This window comes from Saccostrea echinata, unplaced genomic scaffold, assembly GCF_033153115.1.
Source record: "Saccostrea echinata isolate AGI-Se365-2 ecotype Australia unplaced genomic scaffold, CSIRO_AGI_Sech_v1 ptg000009l, whole genome shotgun sequence".
NCBI lineage: Eukaryota > Metazoa > Mollusca > Bivalvia > Ostreida > Ostreidae > Saccostrea > Saccostrea echinata.
In genome coordinates, this window is record NW_026889758.1 from 14,179,164 (window position 1) to 14,193,542 (window position 14,379).

Genomic DNA, 14,379 nt, shown 5'->3' on the forward strand with positions numbered 1-14,379 from the left:
GATTGAATGCACAACTCAGGATAATTATATTCATGTATACAGGGTATATAAGTATAAATGTATCTACTTGAATGCTGGATTATGTTCTCTGCATGTTAGTTAATACCCCCTGCTCTATCCCCAACTTCTGAAACATTTAGCAAACAAAACAAAACCAGAGTAGGCTATCATATGCTGTGTAAAACAGACATGAGGAAATATGATGTATCCATATCAAATGGAAACAAAGACGGGATAAAATGTTCTTACTTTCTTGGTAAAGTTTATGTAACTCAACAGAGGATGCCTTTTTGTAGATTAACAGAGTTTAAAAACACTCCATCGAGTCAGCTGACAATTGAGGAGTTTCAGACTATTGATTTAGAGGAGGAACAGGACCCCCCTTCTTATACCGAGGGAAAAGCCAAAGCATTGAAGGCAAAACAGCTACAGGTAAATACTTGAAGCAGAGAGAAAGAAAAAACCCTGTGTCCAGTAATCAACATTAATATCACACTTTGGTCAAAGAGACTGAAACACTCACTGCCAAAGGGCATGTAAAATATGTCCCAGAAATTTAAGACTTGAGATTATGATTAATTTTAAAATAATGTTAAGGGTGCAGCTCAGTTTGGGTGGGCACAGTTGTTTATAACAGGATAGCTAAGTCTATCATTTTTAACTTAGAACCGCCCTTCCAAATGACACAAGACATTCTGAAGGTCTAGACTGTGGTATTGCCATTGTTTGTACATTTCATAACAAAGTTTAAACTGCATAGTTTTTAAAAAAAGAGCATTTAAGCATCCATCTATTTGAAATTTCCATTAAAGCAAGGGGAGTTTCTTTTTCATTTGTAAATTTTGGTTGGTTATTGCGAGAACATAGTTTGAGCAAAGGATTGTAGAGTATTGTGGGTCCCTAGTTAATAATTTACTGTCAAAAAAAATTCATTTGGATCAGTGTGCACAGTCTGAATTTTCTCTTCCTCCAGGTGTTGCTTTAAGAGCTAGCAGTGCAAGTGGTGCTTCATACAGCTCACTGCACTCACTTTTAAGAGTGTTATACCCAATATCATTATTTTGATTTCTGCAATTTTTAAAATGCTCAGTAATTGTTACTGTTATAGATTGAACAAGCCATGTTTCCACAAATTGAATCAGAAATGTCTGACCTGCAGAAAGAAATAGAAAAGGGCTTGGTTCCTGTTAAACCTCGGGGAATCTGGGCAGCTTATGCAAGTATGACAGTTTGATAAATATTCTACCATACATGTACATTGGCAAGTTAAAGTAAAGACCAGATACAATTTCCTTTAAAATATTAAAATTAAAATGAGGTCATGATGTGGTCAATGACTCATAGATGAAATGCCTTTTAGATTGAAACTGCCAATATAATTATATATAGTGATTTAGAACCATTTCCACTCAGAAGCCTCACATAGGAAAATTGTACTTAATTTACTCATTAAGCCTGTGAGATAGCTATCAGGTGTTTTTTATCTGTTTAAGATGCCTCCAGTTCACCAGATATAAGTGCGGAAAACTCTCGAGCCAACTCGCCTGACATGGCTGACAGCGAGATAAAAAATGTCAGTGATTTCTTAGAAAACGAGACTCTGAAACCATGTCTGGATGAAGATGACCTTGTTACCAATGAAAAGCCTCTGAAACAGGAAGTAATAATGACGGATAAGAAACCACTGCAGGAAACCATAGGAATGATTGACGTTGTCAAAAAATGTGTCAATAAAGAGGAGGTTGACGAGGATGGTGAGAGAAGATAAAAGATGAAAGTTGGAGAGAAGGAATGAATGGTCAGAGTGGATATGTAAGGAGTGAAAGAAGGATGGTGTACTTAAAAGAATGTGTGGAAAAATACAGCATAATCTCTAGTGTTGTGGTTATGACTGGAGAAAGTTTGATAATTGATAATTAAAAAAGAGTTTTATTTTCTACTTTCGAAAGAGAACAAAATAGATAATTTTAAAATTGAGATTTAATTTCCTTTTTCTAAAGAGAACAAAATACTCACATTTCCAATTGTTGTCTATTTGATAACGCCTAGAAAGTTAATTTCTTGAAATTTGCAACTGAATGTAAATTTCACCAAGTAAAAAGTAAAGTTCGTAATACATGTACATGTACCTATTGTCATTATGTCTGACATTAGTGGGTGAGGACATTAACATGGAATGCCTCATGTATATTATTTCTATGAGACAGCATTTTTGATTTATGTTTACGTTACATATATATAAGAAATCACTGTCTACTTTATTGGGTATGACAGGTCTAAATGACAGTTGGAATTGTGGGATAATTTATGCATAATGAGCTTCGTTCATAATGCAAATTATCCCACATAATGAACTAGCATACCCAACAAACTAGACAGGATTCCTTAATTATTTGTAGCAGAGAAAACAGCTGATGGGGAGTTAGATCTGACCGGGATTGATGATGATGAATTGGAGAAGGTTTGTACTCGGAAATGGCTAAAAAGTCTCAGAAATTGTGTTATCAGGAATAGAACATTATTTTGTAAAAATTTGTCGACAACAAAAAAAAAGGATGATGGAAAACGTTTTAACATTCTGAAAAGACACTGTGTTTAATACTTGAATTATAAAAATAAATTACTACAGAGACAATACCAGAGTGTGTTGTACACATTCTCTTCTGAGAGCAATTTTGAAAAACTTTTAAGAGAAACTAATTCAATACATATACTAAAATTTCAGCAATTTGTGTTAACGGAGGAGGAGATTAAATTAAAAACTAGTTTGTGGATGGCTGAGAACAAAGACTACCTCACTGCTTTGAAAGGTGAGAAAATTTTATCCTACTTAAATTCTGAAGGAAATAATTTTAAGTTGTTTTTTTTTTAAATTAATCCTTAATATCTGTATACTATCACCTGCAATAAGAGTAGAATTTGTTACATTTGCAGGTGGAAAAAAAATCAAGTTATTATTAGTTTCACAGTTAGTTTGTTCCCTAATGAATCATCCAGGATGAGAAATGGAAATCCATATTACGCAAGGCGAAGTCGGATTTTCATTTCACACCCTGAATGACTCCGTATTGATCACAAACTAACTGTTTAAAGAATTTGTCCAGTTAAAGACCTTTACAGTAGAGTTCAGTAACATATTAAATAAGAATATTATTCAAAATATCATTGAATATCATATACCGGTATTCTCAGTATAACATCACCATAGTTAAAGATACAAACTATAAATTTCAACAAACAAATCGTTTTCTTGCAGCCATTTGCTTCTATCAGGGGCCCGTTTTACAAAAGAACTTACAACTAAGACAAAAATTTAATTCTTATTACTTTCCTATTTACATTAAATAGAAAATGGTTTTAATCTTTTTAAAAGGTATGCAGAAAGATACTTTTATTATCATTAATTATGTTCCCCAAACGAAGTTTGGGAACATATTGTTTTTACTCTGTTTCTTATTATTATTATTATTATTAGGTCTTCCATTTTCAACGGAAGACCTATAGTGATTCTACTGTTTCTTATTATTATTATTATTATTATTATTATTATTATTTTTCATTTTTATTTTTCTGACCTTTTCAAATCGCGATATCTCAAAAACTACTCATTCATTTTCAGCCAAATTTTCAGGAATGATTTGTTATCTCATGCCATTTTGAAATATTGAAAAAGTTTGGAAAAATTTACTTCCGGTCGGGAATTATTACGATTTTTCACTTTTTACACTAAAAATCTAGTCCATGAATGTTCTCAGAAACTGTTAAAGGTAGGAGTCTGAAACTTTCAGGTATGATAGAATTTGGTTTGTAGATGTGTGATGGGAACATTTCATGTGTCGTCGTAACTTCCGGTCGTCACAGGAAGTGATTTAAAAAGGGTAATTTTTTGAACTTTTTTGTTTTTCAATATTTTTTTATGATGTTGATAGGCTTAATAAAGAGTTTTACAAGAATGCTAAATATGTAGTTTGTTTAAAAATTGATTAACCCATACTCTGAATATTTATCATTTTTCAATTTTAAGAGACGGTGTTTGATAGTGTAATGGTTAGCATGTTGAATTTTCTAGTGGGCGATCTGGATTCAATCCAAAGAATTTCCGAATTTTTTCTCACTTTTTGAGGCTCAAATATAAGATTTTATCTTAAGGGGGGGGGGGGGGGGGGGGGGCTATGTCTTTAGACGTCAGAGCAGCGGTGTTTGACGGCACAATATCAGCGTGTCTTTTTACTCCCTCATAAAGAGTTTGCAGTTTAATTTTGCACTAATTAATGTGCATAGATGCAATTGTGATATGACAAAATGAGGAAAACATGTTGGTGCAAATGTATATGTAGCTAGATACCTATGCAATTGTATCATAAATTGGAGAGTTGCGGAATTGTATTTTGAAAGTAGAATTTGTTACTTTCTCATGTTGATTGAATAACATATATAGCAATTTCAAATGAGAGAAAAATAAACTTCAATGATATTTTTCTTTGATTTTAGTAGGGCAATATTCCTTTATAGATGCAAGTTACAGAACATAATAGGTATCAGATTCCTTGAGCGTCATATGGCGAGACGTGTTTTGTTGCGAAACATTCCAGTCTTTTCATTAATGTGTTACTAATTGCAATAATCCACTTTGGGGGTAAAGAGGAATATAAAATGTGTAAGAAAATTTAGTGCTGCCTTTATGTTACTTGCCCGTATACGATATGTAATATGTACAGTGTGATAAATATACATTCTTAGACTCGAAAATCAGGCTACAGCAACATATTTTTAAAAATTTCATTGAAGCTATCACGTACTCTTATTCAATTGAAGACACATTCCAAAGAAAAGGCGCGATGATTTACTCGTGACGTTTGGCGCGAAATAATGTATCTTGACCCGCCTTTCACAAATGGTCTGATGCAGTAGTGTAGAAGTACAGAAAAAGATTACACGGACATGTCTGAATTTGGAATTGCATAGAATAGAAAGTTGAATGCATAAAGAATAAAGGAAGTAAACACAATAGTTTTTTTTTTTTAGTTTTTATCAGTAACAGATTATTTTCTCTGCTATCAGTTATTGTTAAAACTCAAGTAACAAATCCGATGTAAATCTACTAGTACTTGCACAAAATTTAGCTGGCAAGTTTTCATCCTATAATTCCACACTATAAGAAATAAAGGTTAACCTGCCTGACACTCGTTACTTCAGGGAATGAGTGCAAGGTAAACATCAATGATGGCTGGTACATTGCGCTAGTGTAGTGGTATCAATATTAAAGAACAAGGTCCACTTAGGGCCTTTTTTGGCCCTGTGAATTTCAGAAAAACTGAAACTTCTTTGACAATGCATTAAATATCATTTAGACCTTTGATGACTGCGTATCTATCAAAATGACATAATTTTCTGGCTAGCCAATGCATTATGACGTCATGAAATGCGACATTTTCCTCATATCGTGAAAAATTCTACAAAACAAACCAATTTTTAAAGCTAATTTTTCGATATTTAATATAGAGCGTAACCTCTGATCTTAAATATGCAACTATAAAATGATAGAACTTTTTCTGAGGATTACAAAACCTGTTTTATTATTTAGATCAGAGGATGCAATCATATTATTTCTCTTCTTTCTTTTTTAAGCTAAAACTTGCATCACTTGATTGCATCTCTTTCGCTGTTTTGAAATATGTTAGATTCCACCGGAAATAAAACGTCAACTTCCGGTCTATTGCTCGGCAACAGTAAACGATTGAAGTCTGAAACTTTCAGGACTGATAGTCAGTGATCAGTTTATTTGAATCGTGACAAAATCTTGTATCGCCGTTACTTCCGGTCGTGACAGAAAGTAATGCAAATAAGGGAATGGTTAATGGTTAGCACGTTGGATTTTCAGGCTGACGACCAGGGTTAAATCTCCAGAGTGTCTGAATGTCTTTTATCACTTTTTCAGTTTGAGTTTTCTTTTTTTCAGAATCGGACGGAAGACCTCTCATTGCTCGCAATGAGTTTCTAGTTAAGGTCTTCCGTTTTCACGGAAGACCTTATAGTGATTCTACTGTTTCTTATTATTATTAAGGTCTTCCGTCTTCACGGAAGACCTTATAGTGATTCTACTGTTTCTTCTTCTTATTATTATTATTTTTCATTTTTATTTTTCTGACCTTTTCAAATCGCGATATCTCAAAAACTACTCAATCATTTTCAGCCAAATTTTCAGGAATGATGTGTTATCTCATGCCATTTTGAAATATTGAAAAAGTTTGGAAAAATTCACTTCCGGTCAGGAATTATTACGATTTTTCACTTTTTCCACTAAAAATCTAGTCCGTGAATGTTCTCAGAAACTGTTAAAGGAAGAAGTCTGAAACTTTCAGGTATGATAGAAGGTGATTTGTAGATGTGTGATGGAAACATTTCGTGTGTCGTCGCCACTTCCGGTCGTCACAGGAAGTGATTTAAAAAGGGTAGTTTTTTGAACTTTTTTGTTTTTCATTATTTTTTTATGATATTTATAGGTTAAATAAAGAATCTTATCAGAATGCTAAATATGTAATTTATTCAAAAATGGATTAACCCGTACTCTAGATATTTATTGCTTGCTACTTTGATACGATGGTCTTTGATAGCGTAATGGTAAGCATGTTGAATTTTCACGCAGGCAACTCGTATTCAATCCCCAGAATGTCCAAATTTTTTCACACTATTGTTTGGGCTCAAATGTAATATTTTATTTATATTTAAAGGGGGGGGGGGGGGGCTATGTCGTTCAACATCAGAGCAATGGTGTTTGACTTCACAATGGCACTGTGTCTTTTTACTCCTTCATAAAGAGTTTGCAGTTAAATTTTGCACTATTCAATCCCCAAAATTCCGATTTTTTTCACACTGTTGATTGGGCTCAAATGTAATATTTTATCCTTAAAGGAGGGGGGGGGGGGGGGGGGGGCTATGTCGTTCAACGTCAGAGCAATGGTGTTTGACTTCACAATGGTACTGTGTCTTTTTACTCCTTCATAAAGAGTTTGCAGTTGAATTTTGCACTAATTAATGTGCATATGTGTGTGATATGACAAAATAAGGTAAAAATGTTAATGTAGCTAGGTACCTATGAAATTGAATCACAAATCGGAGATTTGTCAAATTAAATTTTGAAAGTAGAATTTATTATTTTCTCATCTTGATTGAATAAAAATAGCAATTTCAAATGAGAGGGAACTTCAATGACATTTAGTTTAGAGCAAGATCCGTCATAATTAAGAGCTCAAAGCGACTTAGCGAATAAAGGTATGGTTAATTAATGGTATACAGTATTAACACAATGAATCACATAAAAATCTGTATACTTGAAACAGTATTTGAAAAAATATGCTTTCACGTAAAGTGTCAATCATTTTGTTATGCGTGTGTGGTGCTGACTCGGGGGGGGGAGGGGGGGGGTAACCTGAAATGCATGAAATCGGGTCTTAAATTAAAAAAAATATTTAACATAATTTTATATTTTGTACAATTAAGTGTGAGAATCTCAAAGTTTAAAAAAATTCACACAAATATGTTTTGGAACATAGGTCCTCCCCCCTCCTTAAAATGATATCTCGTATTTTTTTCATTCCAGTTTTGCAATATTTTCAAAATATAAACGTTTAATTATATTTTATGTATGATTGATTGATTGATTATATGTTGATTTAAGTCCCATTCGAGAATTTTTCACTCATATAGAGACGTAACCACCGGTGAAGGGCTTCAAATTTAGACTTTTACTCGGCACTCAGGGCCATTGAGCAGTGAGGGATCTTTATCGTGCCAACACCTGCCGTGACACGGGGCCTCGTTTTTAAGGTCTCATACAAAATATCCGCAACTTTCATTTCAAAGTGCCGAGCGCATGGCGAAGGAACTATTTTTTGTATGAAGGTGTGACAGGAAATGCACAACATAACATGTTGTTTAAAGAGGAATCAACATCTATGAAGACAGAGAAGGGACGGAAGACCTTCTTGTTGCCATGGCAACAAGGTTTCTAGTTATTATTATTATTATTTTTTTGACCAAATTTTGTGCAGGCGTTTTCTCGAAAAGTATTGAGTGGTTTTACGTGAAACTTTCAGGAAAAATTAGTCATTGTATGAAGTTTGTTCATCACAAGGAAAATTTGGAAAATTCCATTCTGGTTCCAAGTTACGGGCAATTTCCTGATTTTTAAATGGAATGTTGTCCGCGAATGTTCTCAAGAATGGTTAAAGATATGAACTGGAGACTTATTGGAGAGCATAGAACGTGACTTCTAAATTTGTGGAATCGCCTTTTCGTTCGTCGTCGGCACTTCCGGTCGTGTACGGAAGTGATCTAAAAAATCGTAAAATTTCAACTTTCATTTTTTGAATTAATTCCTATATCACATTATTGTATCTTTTGTGTAGTTTCGAAATATGTTGGTCCCACCGGAAACAAAAACGTCAACTTCCGGTTATAAGAGAAAAACTACATAATTTGAGTATTTTTCTTTCCAAAATAATATCTTTTGTAGGTAAAGTATTTCAAATGAATTTTAAATATGTTATTCAGACTGCAAATGTCTAGAGTAACGTCTAATATTTTTGTAAAATTCACTTCCGGTTGCGTGTTTTTTTTTTGTCCTCAAAATGAGAAGTTGTCGGAGCAAGATCTCGGAAACGGTAAGGGATTAAGACACCAAACTTAAATGAGCAACAAACCTTAAGATGTAGGCAAAACCATTTGGGTTAAGAGCGTCAGCCGTCACTTCCTGTCGTCACGGGAAGTGATCAAAGAAATCGAAAATTTCAACTTTTCTTTTTTAGATTAAATATTGCAACACTTTATTGCATCTTTTTCGCAGATTCCAAAGATGTTGGTCCCACCGGAAATAAAAACGACAACTTCCGGGTATAAGCGAAAAACTGCATAATTTGAGTATTTTACTTTCCCAGCAATATTTTTTTTTCTAGATAAAGTATTTGAAATGAATTCAAATATGTTATTCAGACTGCGAATGTCTAGAGTAATCTTAAATATCTTTCAAAAATTCACTTCCGGTCGCATGTTTTCTTGTCCTCAAAATGTGAAGTCTGAGCGAGATCTCGAAACCAGGTAAGATTAAAACACCAAACTTTTATGAGTAATAGACCTTGAGGAGTAGGCAAAACCATTTGGGTTAAACGCGTCAGTCGTCACTTCCGCTTGTCACAGTATGTGGTCAAAGAAATCTAAAAAAAAATTAACTTTTCTTTTTTAAATTAAAACTTGCATCACTTTATTGCATCTCTTTCGCTGTTTTGAAATATGTTCCACCGGAAACAAAAACGTCAACTTCCGGTTTTAGGAGATAAACTACTTTATTTTGATATTTAACTTTCTCATAAATATTGATCATCGATAAAGTACTTGAAATGACTTCATGTATGTTGTATATACTGCAAATGTCTAGAGAAAAGTCTGAGATTTTTTATAAAATTCACTTCCTGTCTCGTGTTTACCTGTCCTCAAAATTAGAATTTGATCTCACAGTCATCGGTTTGAATTGTGAGAAAATCTTGTATAGCCGTTATTTCCGGTACTTCCGGTCGTGACCAGAAGTGGTGTAAAAAAGGTGAATGGTTAATGGTTAGCACGTTTGATTTTCACGCTGATGACCAGAGTTAAATCTCCAGAGTGTCTGAATTTCTTTTATCTCTTTTTTCAGCTTGAATTTTCGTTTTTATTTTCAGAATCGGACGGAAGACCTCTCATTGCTCGCAATGAGTTTCTAGTTAGGTCTTCCGTTTTCAACGGAAGACCTATAGTGATTCTACTGTTTCTTATTATTATTATTATTATTATTATTTTTCATTTTTATTTTTCTGACCTTTTCAAATCGCGATATCTCAAAAACTACTCATTCATTTTCAGCCAAATTTTCAGGAATGATTTGTTATCTCATGCCATTTTGAAATATTGAAAAAGTTTGGAAAAATTTACTTCCGGTCGGGAATTATTACGATTTTTCACTTTTTACACTAAAAATCTAGTCCATGAATGTTCTCAGAAACTGTTAAAGGTAGGAGTCTGAAACTTTCAGGTATGATAGAATTTGGTTTGTAGATGTGTGATGGAAACATTTCGTGTGTCGTCGTAACTTCCGGTCGTCACAGGAAGTGATTTAAAAAGGGTAATTTTTTGAACTTTTTTGTTTTTCAATATTTTTTTATGATGTTGATAGGCTTAATAAAGAGTCTTACAAGAATGCTAAATATGTAGTTTGTTTAAAAATTGATTAACCCATACTCTGAATATTTATCATTTTTCAATTTTAAGAGACGGTGTTTGATAGTGTAATGGTTAGCATGTTGAATTTTCTAGTGGGCGATCTGGATTCAATCCAAAGAATTTCCAAATTTTTTCTCACTTTTTGGGGCTCAAATATAAGATTTTATCTTAAGGGGGGGGGGGGCTATGTCTTTAGACGTCAGAGCAGCGGTGTTTGATGGCACAATATCAGCGTGTCTTTTTACTCCCTCATAAAGAGTTTGCAGTTTAATTTTGCACTAATTAATGTGCATAGATGCAATTGTGATATGACAAAATGAGGAAAATATGTTGGTGCAAATGTATATGTAGCTAGATACCTATGCAATTGTATCATAAATTGGAGAGTTGCGGAATTGTATTTTGAAAGTAGAATTTGTTACTTTCTCATGTTGATTGAATAACATATATAGCAATTTCAAATGAGAGAAAAATAAACTTCAATGATATTTTTCTTTGATTTTAGTAGGGCAATATTCCTTTATAGATGCAAGTTACAGAACATAATAGGTATCAGATTCCTTGAGCGTCATATGGCGAGACGTGTTTTGTTGCGAAACATTCCAGTCTTTTCATTAATGTGTTACTAATTGCAATAATCCACTTTGGGGGTAAAGAGGAATATAAAATGTGTAAGAAAACTTAGTGCTGCCTTTATGTTACTTGCCCGTATACGATATGTAATATGTACAGTGTGATAAATATACATTCTTAGACTCGAAAATCAGGCTACAGCAACATATTTTTAAAAATTTCATTGAAGCTATCACGTACTCTTATTCAATTGAAGACACATTCCAAAGAAAAGGCGCGATGATTTACTCGTGACGTTTGGCGCGAAATAATGTATCTTGACCCGCCTTTCACAAATGGTCTGATGCAGTAGTGTAGAAGTACAGAAAAAGATTACACGGACATGTCTGAATTTGGAATTGCATAGAATAGAAAGTTGAATGCATAAAGAATAAAGGAAGTAAACACAATAGTTTTTTTTTTTTAGTTTTTATCAGTAACAGATTATTTTCTCTGCTATCAGTTATTGTTAAAACTCAAGTAACAAATCCGATGTAAATCTACTAGTACTTGCACAAAATTTAGCTGGCTAGTTTTCATCCTATAATTCCACACTATAAGAAATAAAGATTAACCTGCCTGACACTTGTTACTTCAGGGAATGAGTGCAAGGTAAACATCTATGATGGCTGGTACATTGCGCTAGTGTAGTGGTATCAATATTAAAGAACAAGGTCCACTTAGGGCCTTTTTTGGTCCTGTGAATTTCAGAAAAACTGAAACTGCTTGGTTTTAGTTGACAATGCATTAAATATCATTTAGACCTTTGATGACTGCATATCAAAAATGACGTAATTTTCTGGCTAGCCAATGCATTATGACGTCATGAAATGCGACATTTTCCGTATATCGTGAAAAATTCTACAAAACAAACCAATTTTTAAAGCTAATTTTTCGATATTTAATATAGAGCGTAACCTCTGATCTTAAATATGCAACTATAAAATGATAGAACTTTTTCTGAGGATTACAAAACCTGTTTTATTATTTAGATCAGAGGATGCAATCATATTATTTCTCTTCTTTCTTTTTTAAGCTAAAACTTGCATCACTTGATTGCATCTCTTTCGCTGTTTTGAAATATGTTAGATTCCACCGGAAATAAAACGTCAACTTCCGGTCTATTGCTCGGCAACAGTAAACGATTGAAGTCTGAAACTTTCAGGACTGATAGTCAGTGATCAGTTTATTTGAATCGTGACAAAATCTTGTATCGCCGTTACTTCCGGTCGTGACAGAAAGTAATGCAAATAAGGGAATGGTTAATGGTTAGCACGTTGGATTTTCAGGCTGACGACCAGGGTTAAATCTCCAGAGTGTCTGAATGTCTTTTATCACTTTTTCAGTTTGAGTTTTCTTTTTTTCAGAATCGGACGGAAGACCTCTCATTGCTCGCAATGAGTTTCTAGTTAAGGTCTTCCGACTTCCTTCGGAAGACCTTATTGTTTTCCGTCTGTTTTCTATTATTATTATTATTATTATTCTTTTTTTCATAGTTATGGCGATATCTCAGCTGTGAGTGAGCAGATTTCAGAGATCTTTTCGCGGAAGATGCATCATGTAAATATCTCCAGACGTGTTTTTCATTTTTTCAAAATTCACTTCCGTTTGCGATTTTTGGGGAAATTTGTATTTTTTAAATGGCATTTTGTCCAGAATTTTTCTCGACAACAGCTAAAGATATGAAATTGAAACTCAATGAATAAATAGAACATCAAATTCCAATATGGGGAACGACCTTTATTTTTCGTCGTCGCCACTTCCGGTCGCAAACGGAAGTGAATTCAAAAAGTCCAATTTTTCAACTTTTTTGTTTTTCAATATTTTTCTTTAGGATTTACAGGGTTTATAGAGTGTTTTACAAAAATCCTAAATATGTATTCAATATTTTGATGCGTGCATTTATTGCAAAGATATGACCGATCCAAACTTTGTCCCACTGTCTGGGGTTCGAATCCTGCTGGAGGTAGTTAATTTTTTTTCTTTGTTTTTCTCTTTTTTTCAGTTGCTAATGACTTCTCTCTCCTTAAAAACATGTATGGTATTTTTTGCTGATTTTTAAAAGCTTTTTTGTCAGAGATTCTGTAGAAAACCTTCCGACATATACTGAATATCTTTGCATCTATAATATGTCCTTCTAAAACTATTTTAAGGATTTCATTCTTGTCCCCAAAGCTTGACCCATTCAAAAGTTGTCACCCCTTTTGCAATAAAACCTTGTTATCGCTACTCCTCCGAAACCGTAAAACGTAGAGATTCCAAGCCTTCAGCAGTGTCTTCGACTCATTTAATACTCTCTTCATTCTATCATTGCAAAAGCATTCTTTGGTCCCTTGTATGAGTTACTGCCCCTGAAAGTTTATGCTGCTTACATTTAATGAGCTTTTTTTTAAAACGGTGTATCCTAGAGACATGGGACCAAATATAGGTCAAGGTCAAAGTCATTTAAAAACATAAGAAATTCCTTATATATTTGTAAAATATAGCAATTCACCAAATGACCTTGACCTTTGACCTTGACCTTTGGCCTTGACATTGGTTCAAATGAAAAGTAAGGACATGCATCCAGCTCCAGTATCAGGTAAAAACATAGAAAGTAAAGATTTCCTTGTTTTGTTTTGTTTATTTTTTTTTTATTTTTTTTTTTTTGGAAATGACCTTGACCTTTGATCTTGACCCAAAGGTCACAATCAGGCTTAAAGATGTGAAAGTAGTTACAATTCTTAGTTTATGAGAGGCATAAAATAAATAATTCATCCCCCCCCCCTTCTTAAAAAAAAATCACATCAACAACAACGTAGAATATTTCTGTAAAATTCAAACCAGACCTCGGATCGACAACATATTTGGTACATATGTAGCATAGACCTCAGAGAAACTTTCTTGAGAGTTTTACGGTGAGTCTTATAAGTTTATAGAAGTCATGAAGTTTCACGGCAAGAACTACATGTTCTGTTGTGTTTGAAATTAAAGTGCAGGTGGATGAAGAAATGATCTAAACCTTTTATCGGCTATTTCTTCAGATGTCGTTAGTAGCATTCGATTTTCCTGATATGATACGACATTTTAATACCAAGCATTCTCTCTTTCTTTTACATTTGGAATTTATTTGATTTTTATTTAGAATTAATCAGTTTCCAGAAATAGCGATTTTTGGCATATTAAAAACAATTCTTGCTTTCATTGTCGTGTTTCCCTTCTAAAAATGCATGTTGGGAGTTTAATTTGTGCTACACATATTTAATTTAACCCAAAGAAATGCTTATTTAAATGTTTCATATTTATTTCAGGATATTCAGTCAGAAATGTTAAAATCCGAACCCGATCTTTTCAGCTTACAACAAAGCTATTTTCAAAAAATTCAGCATGCTCACAATATCGATGAATCGGGCTACAGTCCATTAATACATTTTCATTAGGGAACAAGGGAACAGTGTTAACGTTTTCTCACGCACACCCGTCCCTTGTTATTTTATATACTGCTTGCAAGTTCAGGAACTATTTCCTTTTACGGAA

The 14,379-nt window shown here is 33.5% G+C and overlaps 1 protein-coding gene across 1 annotated transcript in view; it reads left to right on the forward strand.

Annotated features, from left to right (window-relative positions):
• Positions 1-14,379, forward strand: part of LOC133181829 (transcription factor IIIB 90 kDa subunit-like) — a 37,772-nt gene that overhangs the window by 13,882 nt on the left and 9,511 nt on the right. The window contains exons 9-13 of the mRNA XM_061316456.1: positions 297-432; positions 1,109-1,220; positions 1,494-1,754; positions 2,400-2,461; positions 2,726-2,810. Of these exons, the coding sequence (XP_061172440.1) occupies positions 297-432; positions 1,109-1,220; positions 1,494-1,754; positions 2,400-2,461; positions 2,726-2,810 (656 nt within the window). The remainder of the gene's footprint in view (positions 1-296; positions 433-1,108; positions 1,221-1,493; positions 1,755-2,399; positions 2,462-2,725; positions 2,811-14,379) is intronic.